The sequence below is a fragment of the Olea europaea genome, unplaced genomic scaffold (genome assembly GCF_002742605.1).
Source record: "Olea europaea var. sylvestris unplaced genomic scaffold, O_europaea_v1 scaffold567, whole genome shotgun sequence".
In the NCBI taxonomy this organism is placed as follows: domain Eukaryota; kingdom Viridiplantae; phylum Streptophyta; class Magnoliopsida; order Lamiales; family Oleaceae; genus Olea; species Olea europaea.
In genome coordinates this window covers 91,281-109,248 of record NW_019264005.1, presented here as the reverse complement: position 1 = coordinate 109,248, position 17,968 = coordinate 91,281, and the positions used below count along the sequence as shown (strand labels likewise).

Sequence of the window (17,968 nt, the reverse complement as noted above, 5' to 3'; positions counted from 1 at the left end):
CAAGTAATATGTTGTAAAAAAATTTCTGTCGCATATTATCTCTATCTTTTATATATATAAAGTGATTTTTTTCTTATATCCCTACTATATATATCTATATCGGAGTGGGGGAGGAACAGAAATTGCGTGTTGCAGTAAATTTGGAGGTAGTGTATAATAAAATAAAATATATATCAAGCAAACGGCGTCGTTTTTGGCTCCCAATTGAAAAAACAATAAAACAAAAATGCTACAGTAAAGATGGATCAAGACACTGTTGTTTTCTACAGTGCCCCCACATTCCATTTTTTATATAGTGGGGAAATGCTATGCAATTTTTTCCATTATATTGTGCATCTTTTATAATAATCTTTTTCTATTTTTGATCAGGGATTTTGATACTTTTGTAATCAGGTTAAAACAAAAACACAAGTACTCGTTGGGGATTCAAAGGAAAAGATTATGCTCTGCCTAGAGACTTGGTACTTTCAGATTTAATTCTTATTGCTGGTTTGCTTCCCAATCCTGAAATTATATTAGATTCTCCGTCTGTTTGGTAAGGCTAAATTTCACCATTCTCTTGTTTACTTCAAAAATCATTTCATGTTCTGAAAAATTAAAATAATTATTTAATTAATTAATATGCAGTGTCACAGTCCTTATGATATCCTTTATTTTTCCTTTTTTTATTTTCCAGTGATTTGTTAAGTATTGAATAAATTTTTCCACTTCTCATGACTAAAGTATTGATTCTTCTTTAGAATTTATGTTGTAAAGCTAACATTGTTTTATTTCATATCTCCCGTTCAATTTAAAAAGTAGGACCATGCATCTTTCATTTTGCCATATACTAACATAACCTTAAGAAAAAACATAACCAGTGCATTGCACGGGCATGAAACTAGTACATATACATGTTTCTTGTTTCCACTATGAAAATATTTTACATTGACTCTGACAGTTTATATTTTAAGATCTCCAATTTATAAATTTACGGTCTACTCGAAAGTCAAAGAACAGACAATCATAGATCTACTCGTTAAAGAAATGTAAAATAAATTTTTTACATGATCCATGCTGAAAAAAATGTGATTTGATCACTAGAATGTTGGAGTACAACTTACAATATTGACTAGTACGCCAGTTTAGTTCAGGCAACCAATCTGTATGTCAAAAACGACATAGTTTTCAAAACAGACCTGCTGTGTGTGCAGGCAGACTTTTGAGGCAACCAGTCTGTATGTCAAAACGATATAGTTTTCAAAACAGACCTACTCTGTGTGCAGACAGGCTTCATACAAAAGTCTGTCAGAACACACACATAGGGAGGTGGGTGGGGTTTTTTTTGACAAATTTTTATTCACGTTGAGTCCCACAAATGAGAGTAATCTGGTCAAATTCTGTGGAAAAATTTATGTACAAATGGTTCAAGTGTTTTCAAAATGTACCGTTGTCATCCACGTCATAGTGACGTGCTCCTATTCCCATTTTAGCCTCGATAATCCCGCCTCTTGGCTCTAGATTGTAACATAATTCATTCACCTTTGCTCATCTGTATATATATACTAGTCGCTATCACGTGCGTTGCACGAATTTTGTATTTATCGTATTTTTATTAGTGTATGAATTTTAGTTTTTTTGGAAACTTTTCGAAGCAATATCTAAAAATATTTCTATGATATAAGACAATAATTGAAAATTATTTTTACAATTACATAGCAGTATATTATCTAGAAAAAATATGCTTATATATTTCATACTTGAATAAGAAACATACAAACTATTTTATTTGTATTCTTTGATAGTGTTGATATGATTGAATTGAATTTGAAGATTATATTTTTAAATTTTGTGCAATTCAATATTGTAAAATTGAAAAAAAAAATTCTCCACATAGTGCGGAGAGAGTTGAATCAAGTGCGAAGTAAAAATAAAAAATAAAAAAAGGTGCGGAGAGAAAAAAAACTTCTTCACACAGTGCAGAAAGATGACAAACCAACTCTCCATACAGTACGGAGAGCAAAAAAACTCTCCGCACTGTGCGGAGAGAGTTAATCTCTTCGCATAGTGCGGAGAGTTGGTCCGCACCATGGCAAAACTTTTTGCATAGTGCGTAGAGAGTTGAACCATGTGCGGAGTAAAAAAAGTGCGGAGAGAAAAAACATCTACGCACAGTGTGATGAGATGACAAACCAACTCTCCACATAGTACAGAGAGAACAAAGTGCGGAGAGTTGTTTTCAAATTCCTTAATTACAAGTCAAATTTCAAGATTGTAAATTTTTCGTATATACAACGAAACAGAGTCAAAAAATATGGCTCAAAATCAATTATATCTTCTTTAAATTCTAGTCACATCTCAATTTTTGAGCATGCAAATCATATTTACGGTATTAGAAATGAGCTTTCTCGTGATTCATACAATGAAACAATATGTGAGTTGTGCAAAGAAGGGGATATTGATAGTACCATGGCATTGCTTTCACAAATGGAGACTCTAGAGCACTACCAAAATTCAATATTTTACACTTGCTTGATAACAGCTCTTGGACATTAGAAGCGGATACAATTTTCAATGAAATTATACTTTCGGGTTGTAGGCCAGGAATTAAAGTGTTCAATGCATTGCTCAAAAATTGTTTGAGAAAAGGCCTCTTGGAACTTGCAGATAAAGTCCCGAGAGTTTTTGTTTTTCTCTTCATATTGTGCGGAGACATAGTTTACCATCTCTCTGCACTTTGCGGAGTTTTTATTTTTATTTTTTACTCATGTGCGGAGATTTTTTTTTGTCTCATGGAGTTTATATATACTAAAATTATTATTATTATTTTAATGTCATTGGCATGATGCGTGTGTGGAAAAATATTTGTCAATCACTATAAACAAAATTTTGCACAAAATACAAAAAATAAAAATGCATAATAAATCTTCTTATTATGCTAATAAAATTACAATAATTTTTTTTTCAAATTACATAAAAAATCATTTTTATCTTCAACAAAAAAATACTTTTAAAAATTAGCTATTTCATAAAAACTGTTTTCTTTTTAAATTCTCGGAAATACAATTATAAAAAAAGAAAAAATATTGAATTACAACATTTAATACTTAAGAAATTCAATATTAAATAAATTTTATACATTTATAACAAATTATAAATCCATATATGCAGTTTACTGTATTTGCAGGTAGCTTACCGTATATACAGCCAATCGTATTTGCAAACAACTTGCCGTATTTGTATTTTACCGTATATGCTGCCAACCGTATTTGTAACCTACCGTATTTGCAAACAACTTACTGTATTTTAACCTTATTGTATTTGCAGCTTACTGTATATGCTGCCTATCGTATTTGCAACTTACCGTATATGCTGCCTACTGTATTTGTAGCTTACTGTATTTTTATATATCGATTTTTGCACTTACAAATACCAAAAATGCTGAACGTCGTACATTCACTTACCAAACCGAATTTCGAAAAAATTTCCAGATTTTTATTTTTTATATATGAAGCACAAAATATAAATGCATATGAATATGGCGTTAAATCTTCAATTTTTCAATATTGAATTACACAAAATTTAGAAATATAATTTTCACATTCAACTCAATCATATCAACACTATCAAAGAATACAAGCAAAATAATTTGTATAATCTCGTATATTTCTTATTCAAGTATGAAAGATACAAGTATATTTTTTAGATGATACAATATTGTTATGCAATTGTAAAAATAATTTGCAATTATTTTCTTATATCATGGAAATATTTCTAAATATTGCTTCAACAGCTTTCCAAAAAATTAAAATTTACACACTAATAAAAATACGATAAATGTAAAATTCGTGCAACGCATGTGATAGTCATTGTGCGATAATTTTTTTTTAATTTCGCATTGTACGGAGAGTTTGTCAACTTTCCACACTGTGCGAATTTTTTTTGTTTTTTTACTCCGTACAGTACGGAGACTCCGCACAGAATGTCATCTTTTCGCACTGTGCGGATAGTTTTGCCATTAGTGATGGCAACGGGGCGGGTTCAGGACGGGGTACTCCCGCCCTGCCCCGTCTCGCCCCAACCCCAATCCTCCCCGTCTTAAACGGGGCGGGTTGAGGCAATTTTTTGACCAGTTTATTGCCCCATTTATTTATTTTTTATTACACATTTTCAAAATTTAAAGTTATACTATTAAATTATAAAATACAAATTCAAAATTTAAAAATTCAAAACAAATAATGCTCAAATTAACATTAATATTCAAAGAAACATTCGAAAAAACAATATCCAAAAAGATACTTTTTTTTTAATATTCACGGGGCGGGGAATTATGCCCCGCCCCACCCGATCAACCCGTGGGCGCGGAGTAAATTGCCATCACTATTTGTCATGGTGTTTGCTTTCTCTCCGCATTGTATGGAGATATTTTTTATTTTATTTCGCACTGTACAGAAAGTTTGTCAATTTTCCGCACATGGTTTGCCATCTTTCTGTATTATGTGGAAGTTTTTTCTTTCTTTTTTAATCTACACATGGATTGCCATTTCTCTGCACCGTGTAGAAATTTTATTTTTAATTTTTTTTAAAGCTCATGTGTGAAGAGTTTTTTTCTCTCATGGAAGTTTATATTTACTAAATTTTTTTTTAATGCTAGTGGCATGATGTGCGGAATAACATTTGTTTGACATAATTATTTTTTTAATACTAATAGCATGATGTGTGAAAGAACATTGGTTTGACATAAATAAAATAAAAAATAAAAAATGACATCATGCGTAATAAAATTGGATTAATTTACTGTTAGGGTCCGTTTGATTGTAAAGATAAAATTGAATTAGCTAGAAAATGAATTTCAGGGAATTGAGTTGCCTAGAATTGTTTTCCTGGGAGTTGTAAATTATTATGTTTGATTTGTATAATTTTTCAGATAGAAAATGTTGAAATAAAAGTGTTTTTTATATTCATTTGACTTTGTTTTACATGAAAATTGTCAATTAAAGGAAAATATTTTTTTACAATAATTCTTAAAATTGGTTTCCATTACCAAAAAAAAAAAAAAGTCGCTACCACCAAAACAAGGAAAATTCCAAGTTTCAAGAAATCCAAGAAATACAATTCCATGAAAAATATAGAGTATCAAACACAAAAAATTGGAATTTCCAATTCCAATTCCATCTTTTTTTTTTTTTTTTTTCATTTTCATGCTATCAAACACTCCTTAGATCAATAGTGACCCTCCTTCCCTTTTTATTAGAACACACTATTCTCTTGTTCTTCGCTAGACATTATTTCTCAGTTGTTTTATAGATCTCGCTTTCATAATGGCCAAAATCAAGATCGGAATCAAAGGTAGTTTAAATGATCATTCGATTACATTCGCATTATATATATATATATATATATTATTACATTCCTGATTAGGAATTCGATGGATTGGGCGTGTGGTGCCACAGTTGCACTTCAAAGCGATGATATTGAACTTGTCGCTGTTAAATGTTAATGATCCATTCATTACGACCGATTACATGGTAATTTTTACTAATAATGATATCTACATTTATGTGATTCTCTGGATCTGCACTTTGCATTTGATTTTGACAAATAAAAAATTGGAACAATTTATTTCGCTAGCTTGGTTTTAAATTTTTAATGTGAAAAGTGTTATCAAATGAGAGATCCCTGGATCCTTTGGTGGATTACAGACTCGCTGATTAACAGTTTCGTACTGATTAGAGAGATATATGCACTGGGGTTATGGCGTTTCATTGTGAATTATTTGTCGATGTGTGATTCTACAGTGCTTCAGTGCATTCCTAGAAGTTTAACAAGTCGCATGTTATTTGTCTGGTTAAAGTTCACTTTACAGAGATTTTTCCATTCATGAACTTTTGTATGTTAACCATATCTAATCAGATCCATGTTATTCACTTGATTAACTCATACCAATAATTAAATGCATCTATGTATTGTAGGATAATTTAATACTTTAAATCACCGGATCTTTCATGTTAAATCATCAAGAAATTGAAGAATTAAAGCGGACGCGTACCTGAATCAGATATGGTTAACCGTTAATGCAATAATGAATTTCGCGGTATAGTCTTCCAAATCTACACGCAGTCTCCTTTTTTTCTCTGTGATGGGATGCAGTAGAGAATGAATAATACGTACGTGTGATTTGGGGAACATAACCTATTTATATAGCGACGCCCTTTGACCTAATTCGGCCCATCATAGAATTAGAACATGCTAGCTAAACTCTAGTAAAATTTTACACCTTTTATGACGGGGGAACCCGCAGGCTAGCACCCTTCGGGTGCGCACTGGGTAAATTATCGGGTTGATGCAATAGCCTGTAAATCACGCCAGCCAGGTAAACAGCAATAGGCAAGCCCTATGCGACAGACTCGACCGAGAAAGTGTTCATATAAATCGGGCACCGGACAGCTTTGCTAGGAGGCATATGGCACAATTCATACCAACACTCTCCGTTAAGGAGGGCATTGCCGGAATATTCTTCCTACAACTCAAACTACTACTATGATGCTACTCCAATGGCTGCCATCGGCAGGTATGTTTGATGGAATATTCTCCCTTCATTGAAGATCATTTAATTAGTTTTTGCAGCATAATGTGGCTATTTTGTGACTAGTCGAATGCATGTGCAACGCTTGTAACCTTTACTACTAAGGAATGAGGAGATTCTAAATTAGCTTTGAAGATTCTCAAAGCCATCGCATTTTAGTATTTTCGGGTTAGTTCTTACCGTGGAATTATACAATATTTTTCTCCAGTTTTTATCTTTATTTTTATGGTTGAGCAATTATGGAAATGACATTTGAGTTTGAATTCACATTATTTACTTCTATATGTTTGTTAAGTTGTGGGGGGGCATTTTTGTCATCCTTGTTTGTCATTCGTTAGGCCCAATTATGTCGTTGGGCTTATCTTCATAAATGAACTGGGTAAGCTCTCTGTGGAAGACGTCACTCATGATAAGTTGAGCATATTTGACTGAGTAAGAATTTGATACAGTTGATATACAGACGAAGAATGAAATGATTTCAAATAGAAAATCTCAAAAACAATTAATTTCTCAAATGCTATTATGAATAGAAAATTATCGACGTTAACATCAAGTAATTCCAATCATGTCTTCCTTTGAAATTAGGCCCATTTTGTAATGATTTTTCTGAATAATGCCATTCTCACTATTGATTTTTTGACCATGTCTAGTCTAAATTAGAAAGAAGGGACACGATGCTGATACGACTAAAAATGATAAGTGAATGTGAAGCCAACGTCTAGCTTTACGCTAATCAGAATGAAGCTATGATGAGATAAATTGCGATTTATATTTAACAACTGACATATCCATATGGGTTTATATTTAACAAGTGACATATCAATATGTATATACACGCACACACATATTATTAATGACGAAATGTTTTAATGAATATTATCATATCCTATATTGTGGAGAAATATTGTTGATGTTAGCATGTATATTGTATAAAGATTACGGGATCATAAATTTTTATTTCTCACGAAATAATTGTATAGAACATAGAATATTTGTAAACTGCGAATTACTCTTTCGCATGATTCAAGAAAAAAATATTTATTCCTAGGATTGGTGCCATCATTGAGATAGAGGAGAGAGACGGGATAATGAATGAATGTATATATTTTTTATTAATTTAGTTGATCATTAGAAAAAAATGGTGGAAAATTTCTAAGAATTTTTCATCAAAAGTCAATATCCAATATAAATTCCCATTTTTGCGCACTGTCTAATCTACTTTGATATGTTGGTCATGACACGGACAGCTGCCACAATTAATAAATAACCTTGACTCATAAAATTTAAAAAATAAAAAATATGAGCAAGAAATTTATTCATTTAAGAAATTAAAAATATTTGATATATGTATTGTGAAGATCGTGAAAGTAAAAGGTATAGGTGTTACAATATTACTCAAATTATTTAATATAAAAAAATCATTAACTTAACAATAATTGTTAGTTGATAGTTAAGGTAATTACACACAAAGTACAAACATATCTACAATACATTAAAAGTGTGGATTGAAGAAAAATTTTTGAATACCAATTTTATATATATATATTCTACCTGTATATATTTAATATGGTACCAATAAATATAATTTAATTTAACTTCATTTGATATCCATTTAAGTGATAAGTGTAATGCTCATTGTTTTATATTGGAGTATTTAGAATTTTACATTAATTATTGAATAATTACATATTTTGGAAGATTTATTTCCTTGTCAATTGCATTATTTTGTTACATAATGATATCCTTTCCTAGATTAGATATATACACGTTTTCTTTCATTATAAAAAGGTTGTAACATATTCATTCAATTAATGAAATGGAATTCTTCATTCACAAATTATATTCTATCAAATTCTAACAGCATATTCATTCAATTAATGAAAAGGAATTCTTCATTCACAAATTATATTCTATCAAATTCTAACAGGGTATCAAAGTCGAAGGTTTAAACGATCCATACCTTCACCATGGCAGATTTAACCACACATACAGCCGCCCCTGATGTTTTGAAATCCCTCACCGATGCTAACTCCCCATACTATTTACATTTATCTGACCAACCCAATCAATTTCTTGTCAATGTACCTCTCAATAGCGATAACTACCCTGCCTGACGCTGAGCAATAACCCGTGCACTTACTGCCAAGAACAAATTGGGTTTCGTTCTTGGCACTATCAAACGACCAACCAATGATACTGCTGCCCCTCTTCTTTGGGACAGATGTTGTGACATGATAATGTCTTGGTTCCTCTATTTTTTCGATTGATCTCTCATAGGTAGCTTCCTATATTGTGACGCACCAAATGATTTATGGGTTGAATTAGAAACCTGTTTCCTGCAAAGCAACCGCACCAAAATATTCCGACTGAAACGAGACTTTGCGAACCTCCATCAAGAACAACAATCAATCACTACTTACTATGGACGGTTGACAGAATTATGGGATGTATTAGTTTCTCTACAACCCATAGTTTCGTGTACTTGCGGTGCATCTAAATCACTTTCTGAGATCTAGGAATCTGATCGAATCTACCAATTTCTCACGGGCCTAAATGATAGCTTCCAACAACTTCGATCACAGATTCTGGCTATGGACCCACTCCCGTCAATTGGCCGTTGTTACGCCATTCTACATCAAGAAGAGACCCAATGATTGGTCCAATCAACCACCTCTCGATCGGAGATTTTAGCTTTGCTCGCTCGCTTACAGTAGCGGGCCACCTCCCATCCCCATCACGTTCGACCGATAGGACATCCAATTGTGAAGAATGTGGTAAATCGGGTCACACTCGTGACAAATGCTTCGAGATTTTGGGATACCCAGATTGGTGGCCTTCAAAGAACAAGCCTCCACCACGAAGTTCACCTCGGGTTGCTCGTTCTTCTTTTCCGGCGGTGCACCAAGTCGCCGTCGACCAGACCTCCACCACGAGTGCCACCCATGGCCTCTCTATCGAGCAATATAACCAATTGATGGAACTCTTAAAACCTCCAGCCATGGCCTTCACAGGTGAGTCCCTCGGCCATTCCAATTTTTCCCCAAATTTTTCCCATTTTTCTTCTAATCGATCCCCTTGGGTAATAGTTATTGGTGCAACCCACCATATTGCATCTTCCCACCTTAAGAATATAACAACTGCTAGTTGCCCCCTTTTGTAACTTTACCTACGGGTACACATGCCAATATATCTTCCATAGGTGATTTTTCTTTATCTCCTAATTTAAATCTTTCTAATGTTTTATCGGTTCCTGATTTCAAACTTAGTTTATTATCCGTTAGCCAATTAACAAAATCCATTAATTGTGTCATATCTTTCTTCCCACTTCCTGCACTTTTCAGGACCTAACCACGAAGATGCTGATTGGTGTGGGCGATGAGCTTAATAGATTGTACTACTTTAGGCATGCTCCAGCGACCACTCTCCAAGCATCTAGTCCTGTCTCTTTTGACACTTGGCATCAAAGTTTGGGTCACCCCTCTTTACATAATGTTCCCAATTTATTTCTCGTCCTCCCAATATTGATCATTGTGATATATGTACTCATGGAAAACATACACGGTTGCTTTTTCAATCAATTTCTAATAAAAGTTTGATGCCTTTTGGTCGCATGTTTCGTGACATTTGGGGTGGTTATCACATTGCCTCTCTTTCTAGTACACATTATTTTTTAACTATAGTTGATGAATATAGTCTGGTCATATGGTTGTACTTAATGCATTTCAAATCCGAAACTTTCACTTGTCTTCGTTCCTTTTTTTCTATGGTCTATACCCAATTTAACTCCAAAATACGCTACATACGCACTGACAAATGGTAAAAAATTCCTTACTCACACTACTCAAGAATTTTTCTCTGAGCAAGGAACCCTCCATGAGTTCACTTGCTGAAAACCCCACAACAAAATGGTATTGTCGAGCACAAACACTGTCATATCTTAAATGTGGCTCGGTGTCTACGCTTTCAAGCACACCTTCTCCTTACTTTTTAGGGTGAATGTGTTCTCACGGCCACTTATCTCATCAATCGCACTCTTTCGTCCTCTCTCCAAAATATTTCTCTTTTTGAGCATCTTTATCACACCCCACCACGTTATGATCATTTACGTGTGTTTGGTTGCCTATGCTATGCCCACACCAATTCTGCTCACCGTGATAAGTTTCAATCCCGTGCCCATCCCTATGTCTTCCTCGGTTATCCGTCTTCTTATAGTGCATACCATGTTTATGACTTAGAGGACAAGAAACTTTTAACATCTTGGGATGTCACCTTTCTCGAACATGTCTTTCCTTTTCAACTGCATTCTCCCTCTTCCCCATCATCCCTGGTCTTACCTCTCCCCTTCCCCGATCCTTTTCCACACCCAGCGCCACCCTTTCCACCATCCTCTCCACCTCCTCCCATCTTTAAGCCCTCTATTCTTCCCATTTGTCCTCGTCACACTATCCAGCATTTCTCTCATCTTGCTGACTACATTTGCCCTACCCTGCCATCGTCTTCATCCGTTACGCCCTTCATTGCCCTCATTGCAGCTTCAGGTACTACTCATCCCTTATCTCATTTTGTTTCTTATCATAAATTTACACTTGCTCATTTTGCCTTTCTTTTTGCCTTATCCCAAACCTCTGACCCCACTCGATATTTTCAAGCTGTCAAACATTCCCATTGGCGTGATGCATGCAAGCTGAGATTCAAGCCCTTGAAGCTAATAATACTTGACTTCTTACTCCTCTTCCTCTTGACAAGAAACCTATTGGCTGTAAGTGGGTCTTCAAAACTAAACTCCATGCAGATGGTTCCATTGAACACCATAAGGCTCGGTTGGTGGCTAAGGACTACACTCAGGTAGAGGGTCTTGATAATCGTGACACCTTTGCACCGGTGACTAAACTTGTTACTGTTTATTGTGTCTTGGCCATTGCAGTAGCCCGTAATTAGCATCTTCATCAACTTGACATTAATAATGCTTTCCTTCATGGTAATTTGGAAGAGGAGGTCTATATGACGCTACCTCCTGGGTATGGTCAACAAGAGGAGACTCGTGTCTGTCGTTTACTTAAGTCTCTCTATGTTCTTAAGCAAGCATCTCGAAATTGGTACTCGAAGCTTTCCTCTGTACTGTTGTCCGATGGTTTTACTCAGTCTGCAGCTGACACTCACTTTTCACTCGGACTATTGGCTCATCTCTCACTGTGGTTTTAGTTTATGTTGACGACATTTTGGTTGCAGGAAATGATCTCTTTGCCATCACTGTTCTAAAAAAATATCTTGATGACCTTTTAAAATAAAGGATTTGGGCACCATGAAATATTTTCTTGGTCACGAAGTCGCTCATTCTCCATCTGGAATTTTTATTAATCAGAGAAAATATGCATTGGACATTTTTACTAACTCTGGTAATCTGGGATCATGGCCTGCTTCTTTTCCCATGGACCAAAATTAGAAACTCAACCCTGATGATGGTAACTTACTTTCTGATCCCGGAATATATCGTCAGCTGGTGGGCCTCCTTCTATACCTCACTATCACTCATCTGGACATCTCCTTCTCCATCAACATGTTAAGCCAATTCATGCAAAGTCCTCGGGACCCTCATTTTCGAGCTACTCTCCATGTTCTATGATACCTAAAGGGCACTCCAGGACATGGTCTTTTTTTTATTCTGCACAATGTGATTTTTGACTTACTGCATACTCATATTCTAATTGGGATTTGGGCGAGTTGTCCTACTACTCGTCACTCCACTATTGGTTTTTTCACACAAAGAAGCAATCAATTGTTTATCGCTCCTCTGCTAAAGCTGAATACCGTGCAATGGCTATAACCACATGCGAACTAGTTTGGCTCAAGTCTCTGTTACATGACCTCGCAGTTCCACATCCTCAGCGTATCTTGCTCTTTTATGACAATGAGGCTGCTCTGCACATCACTCTCAATCCTATGTTTCATGAACGCACCAAACACATTGAAATTGATTGCAATTCCGACCGTGAAAAATTTCAGCCTGGACTCATTCTTCCTACACACGTGTCCGCCAAGGTCCAATTAACTGACATTTTTACCAAAGCTCTTGGCAAGGATCTTTTTCATCATTTCACTCGCAAGTTGGGCATTATGGATCTCCATGCTCCAACTTGAGGGGGCATATTGAATAATTACAAATTTAGGAAGATTTCTTTCCTTGTCAATTGCATTATTTTATTCCATAATGATATCCTTTCCTAGAATAGATATATACACGTTTTCTTTCATTATAAAAAGGTTGTAACATATTCATTCAATTAATGACAACAGAAATTATATTCTATCAAATTCTAACATTAATCAAATTAAGTTTAATTACATTATTTAAATTAAGTTTTACTACTTAAAATCGAAGCTCACATATATAGATGTAATTTTATTATAATTATATAATAAAATATATTAAAGGTTGCATTAATATAATGGTAGATTAATTACAATATAAAATAATATTTATTATAGTTTTAATATAATTATACATGTAGAGGATTTTTGATTTGAAGTGATTAAATTTAATTGAATTGATATAAAATTATGAGTACTCCATAAAAATAAACTCTATATTTAAAAGAAGACTACATGAATTGTAATTAATATATATATATATATATATATATATATATATCAACATTCACCTACTTATATAATTATATTATAATTACAATATATATAAAAATAAAATGTGGAGATAAATGAGAAATGATCAATTTACCATTTTGTCCTTATATAACATTGTTAGCATTTGCATACGAAGATTACAAATTGCACTTTTAATTAATATGTTAGATAATATAACTATTTAAATACAGATGACAATAAAAAAATTTTGCTTAAATGTAATCAACAGTTAAGAGGGAAAGAGTCGAAGATGGGAGAAATTATCTATTAATCCTAAAAACCTTACTAATTACTCTTAATAATTAGGAGTTACTTACCCTTCCCATATTTGTATCCACCCCACTAAACAAAAACTTCGCATCTCAATTACACATTTTTTACTAAAACCAAAATTTTAAATATTAATAAAAATTAATATTATGTGTTCTAAAACTAAGTAATATAATATTGATATTTTCTTACTATTGCATGTTCATTTTTGTATAATCATAAAAATTGATGGTAATTCAATTACTTATTAGATATAAAAATATAAAGAAAAGAAAAAGATTTTTATCTCGATACATTTAAAGAGATAATTTTTATTCCTGCACGTGTATTAAATTCCATTCAAAAGAAAACTTTTGTTTCAAGATTTTCTCATTTCTATATCTATTTTGAGTGTAACTTTGGCTTTTAGTTTAAAATAAATGCCATGAATTAATACGACGAGCATGATTAGTAAGTAATTTTTTGTTTCTAAAAGTGTTTAGATAATATTTGTTTGTTTTTTTTTTTATTTGTTCAGGTAAAAATGTTATGTTACAGATAAAATAAGTAATTTTTTATTTCTAAAATCATTTATATATCTTTAGTTTTCTTGTAAATAAACATTTTAAACTCAGTCAAGTGTACATCTCTTAATTCGATTCTTCTTCATGTCCGTCTATACCAAAAGCTAGTTGATGTCGCTACAATGGTTGAAAATATGGTCCAACCAATGTCTAGCATAAACAAATAAGCAAACAAAACATTAAATTTCAATATATTCAACATTTTCACATTATATATGTAATTTCATAAAATTATATATATGTATATATACATATACATATATATATGATGTATATATATATGTGTGTGTGTGTGTGTGTGTGTGTGTGTATATATATATATATATATTAATTTTTTATTTAACATTAGCTATTACCTTACTTTAATAATAATACGCATATCATTTATTCCATACATAAGATGTGCAACGCACGTGCTTACTACTAGTAATGTTAAAGATACAAGAGTTAACTAGCTCTATAAATCTCTTAATTTGACTAAGATGATTTTATGCGAGCACGTATCAATTGTCCATCGTTGAACCCAAATTTTGCTGTTTGCATTTGATAGATGACAAACGTGAAAACTTGAGTTAATTGTCTCAACAGTCATTGAACTTATGTCTATGTCTTGATTTTTAATAGAAGTGTAAGATATCGAGTTTTGGTCACTAAAACTTATCAAAATATTAGACATTACTCACTATCATTCCAATTCTTTAACGGATTAGTGACGTGGCTAAAGGAATATACATATGGCGTCCAGTCACATCCTTAAAAAATTGTTATGTTTTCGATTGCTCACCAAACTTTGAAAAATATCTTCAATTACTCACTAAATGTCCATTGTTTTGATGAGTTAAAGAATTGAAACGGATGTTATGGTAGTGGGTAACTCCAACGTTTTGATAAATTTTAGTAACCAAAACTCGACATTTTAAATTTCAGCGAGCAATATAAGACATAAACATAAGTTCACTGACCATTGGGACATTTAAATTGGGAAACTTCATATTCAGTCATCCTAAAAAATTCTTTCCACTAGTTTAAAGTTGTGGTATTCAATTAATTATGTTGTTCATTTTTTTTTTGATTGTTTTAAAATAAAAATAACAAAAATTAGATAAAAATGAGATGCATGATACGTTGAGCCGTCAATACACTATTCAAAAATGCATTCTTATAAAAATAATGTGGCTCAGACAAGGGCTATGCTGTAAATTATTAGTCAGAATAATGCGAAGAAAAATGGTATTAAGTCGAACAAAAAGTCGTCGTCAATCTCATCTTCCTCCTCTCTTCCTTACTGGAGACTCTGCATTTCATTATATATACGACTCACGAGGAGGTTCCTTTTGGGTTTTGTATTCTCAGTTATTTTGACTTTATTTCCATGGGAACTCAAGGCCCTGATGATGACAAGTACCACTCCAAGGTCTCTCTCTCTCTCTCCCCATGTGTGTGCGTTGACTATATTTCCCTGTGTGTGTCATTACAGATGATATAGGATGTAAATTCCATTTTTCGACTGAGGAAGAAAGAAATGTTGATCAAGTTTGGTTGGTTGAATATGCATATACATCACTGACTTCATAAACCATGAGACAATTCCTCAAATTATTTTCTCTGCTAGTGAAATTCTTATTATTTAATTAGTAGTAGATTTTTAATGGATAATGGAAAGGAAAAATTGTAGAATATTCATTCCGGCAACCTCATCGAAAGTTATAAGGTCTCCATTCAACGTATGACAATAGGCTCCTTATTCTATTCTGGGTACACATACTACTTTCTGTTAGATCTATAATCTGTTGTTACAAGACAAACTATCAGATAATTTATCCAGATATATATAATCACCAGAAACACACAAAGATGAAACTTTGATCATTTACGAGCCACAGCCACATACTCAATCACTAAATTTGTAGGTGGATGAGCGAACTGCAGAGGAGAAGGCCATAGACGCCTGGCTACCAATTACTTCGTCGAGGAATGCAAAATGGTGGTATTCATCTTTTCACAATGTCACTGCCATGGTTGGAGCTGGAGTCCTTAGTCTCCCTTATGCAATGGCAGAGCTAGGCTGGTAAAGTTCCCTTCAATAGCATTAAACTTTTGGAGTAGAAGTCGGCTGATATAATAAAAGTTCCCTTATCTTTACGTTTTGTTCACATGTTCAGGGGTCCGGGAGTAACAGTGCTTATCATATCTTGGATCGTCACTTTATACACACTGTGGCAAATGGTTGAGATGCATGAGATGGTTCCGGGAAAGCGTTTTGATAGATACCACGAGCTCGGTCAGCATGCTTTTGGTGAAAAGCTCGGTCTGTGGATCGTGGTGCCTCAACAGCTAATTGTCGAAGTTGGAGTGGACATAGTCTACATGGTAACTGGAGGAACATCGCTAAAAAAATTTCATGACTTGGTATGCGCAGACTGCAAAGAGATTAAGCTCACCTATTTCATAATGATCTTTTCTTCTGTCCATTTTGTGCTCTCCCATCTACCCAATTTTAATTCAATCTCAGGCGTGTCTTTGGCAGCTGCAGTCATGTCTTTGAGGTAAATTTTACGAAATTTCATCCTTCATTATTCCAAAACATGTCTTACATCATGTTAAACTTGTAGAGTGAAAAAAAAAATAAAAAATAAAGAAGCAAAAACTTGCATCCTGGTCTGCTGCTTATATATGTTTTGCTATGAAGTTACTCTACAATTGCCTGGGGGGCTTCAGTGGATAAGGGCGTGCAGAAAGATGTGCAATATGGATATAAAGCAACGACTACAGCAGGAACCGTTTTCAACTTCTTCAGTGCATTGGGCAATGTAGCTTTTGCTTATGCTGGTCATAATGTGGTGTTGGAAATTCAAGCTACAATTCCTTCTACACCAGAGAAGCCCTCTAAGGTTCCTATGTGGAGGGGAGTGATTGTTGCTTATGTAGTTGTTGCATTGTGCTACTTCCCAGTGGCTCTTATTGGGTACTGGATGTTTGGTAATAAAGTCGAGGACAACATTCTTATCACTTTAGAGAAACCCGTATGGCTCATCGCCATGGCTAACATGTTTGTTGTGGTTCACGTTATTGGGAGTTATCAGGTGAATTGAATTCTTTATTTTTTTCAAATTTGTTCCTCTGAGAGAGAGAGAATCTTTTGTAATTTCGATTTAATGCAGATCTATGCAATGCCAGTTTTTGACATGATAGAAACTGTGCTTTATAAGAAACTAAAATTCAAGCCAAGTTGGTATATACGCTTTGTTTCGAGGAATATCTACGTGGGTACGTAAACTGCTATTACTGGTTCTTCTGTTGTACTTCTATTGCAGATTTATCCAAGTTTGTTCATTTTCTTCGGTTACAGGATTTACAATGTTTGTTGCCATTAGCTTCCCTTTCTTCGGTGGTCTTCTAGGATTTTTTGGAGGTTTTGCTTTTGCGCCAACTACATACTTCGTAAGCAGCTTTTTTCAGCATCTTATTATTGCATTGCGTAGAAGGCATAACACTGACTATTAACACATTCCTTCAGCTGCCCTGTATCATGTGGCTTGCAATCTACAAACCGAAGAAATTCAGTCTATCTTGGTGGACCAACTGGGTATATATAACTTTTCTTTAATTCTTCTTCTGGGGTTTAATACCAGATCTGTTCAATTATCTCGTTATGATTTCCAGATTTGCATCATTCTCGGCATTCTGTTGATGGTTGTAGCACCTATCGGCGCTCTAAGGCAGATTATACTTCAAGCCAAACACTACAAGTTCTACTCATAGGCATCTTCTCATATAGTGTACAAGTTCTCTAAAACAGGTGTCTGATCTTATCCATAAGAACGGTTATTTATATGGGTATGTATCAACTTTGTATGAAAAATGTCATAAATAACAAAAAACAGAAATATGATATGCATGATACATTCATGATCCAACGATCCCTTTA

The 17,968-nt window shown here is 33.8% G+C and overlaps 2 protein-coding genes across 2 annotated transcripts; both read left to right on the top strand.

Moving 5' to 3' along the window:
* The first annotated feature begins 9,215 nt into the window (after window positions 1–9,215).
* On the top strand, window positions 9,216–11,503 carry LOC111389150. The gene is made up of 6 exons (XM_023014031.1): window positions 9,216–9,576; window positions 9,765–9,841; window positions 9,907–10,126; window positions 10,246–10,331; window positions 10,557–11,103; window positions 11,358–11,503. Exons 1-6 carry the CDS (start codon window positions 9,216–9,218, stop codon window positions 11,501–11,503), a joined length of 1,437 nt encoding a protein of 478 aa, XP_022869799.1.
* A 3,755-nt stretch (window positions 11,504–15,258) lies between these two features.
* LOC111389167 (lysine histidine transporter 1-like) lies at window positions 15,259–17,947 on the top strand. Its single transcript, XM_023014049.1, has 8 exons — window positions 15,259–15,454; window positions 15,951–16,108; window positions 16,203–16,586; window positions 16,730–17,123; window positions 17,202–17,307; window positions 17,390–17,481; window positions 17,558–17,626; window positions 17,704–17,947. Exons 1-8 carry the CDS (start codon window positions 15,413–15,415, stop codon window positions 17,800–17,802), a joined length of 1,344 nt encoding a protein of 447 aa, XP_022869817.1. The 5' UTR covers window positions 15,259–15,412; the 3' UTR covers window positions 17,803–17,947.
* Window positions 17,948–17,968: the final 21 nt, after the last annotated feature.

Excerpts from the sequence above, each read along its gene's own strand:
- LOC111389150 (XM_023014031.1), top strand. The coding sequence starts at position 9,216 with ATGATTGGTCCAATCAACCACCTCTCGATCGGAGATTTTAGCTTTGCT. Across the intron at positions 10,127-10,245 it reads ACTCATGGAAAACATACACG|TTGATGAATATAGTCTGGTC; the intron begins GTTGCTTTTTCA and ends TTTTAACTATAG. Across the intron at positions 11,104-11,357 it reads TGCCCTCATTGCAGCTTCAG|ATGGTTCCATTGAACACCAT; the intron begins GTACTACTCATC and ends AACTCCATGCAG.
- LOC111389167 (XM_023014049.1), top strand. The coding sequence starts at position 15,413 with ATGGGAACTCAAGGCCCTGATGATGACAAGTACCACTCCAAG. Across the intron at positions 17,482-17,557 it reads TTGCGCCAACTACATACTTC|CTGCCCTGTATCATGTGGCT; the intron begins GTAAGCAGCTTT and ends ACATTCCTTCAG. Across the intron at positions 17,627-17,703 it reads TATCTTGGTGGACCAACTGG|ATTTGCATCATTCTCGGCAT; the intron begins GTATATATAACT and ends TATGATTTCCAG.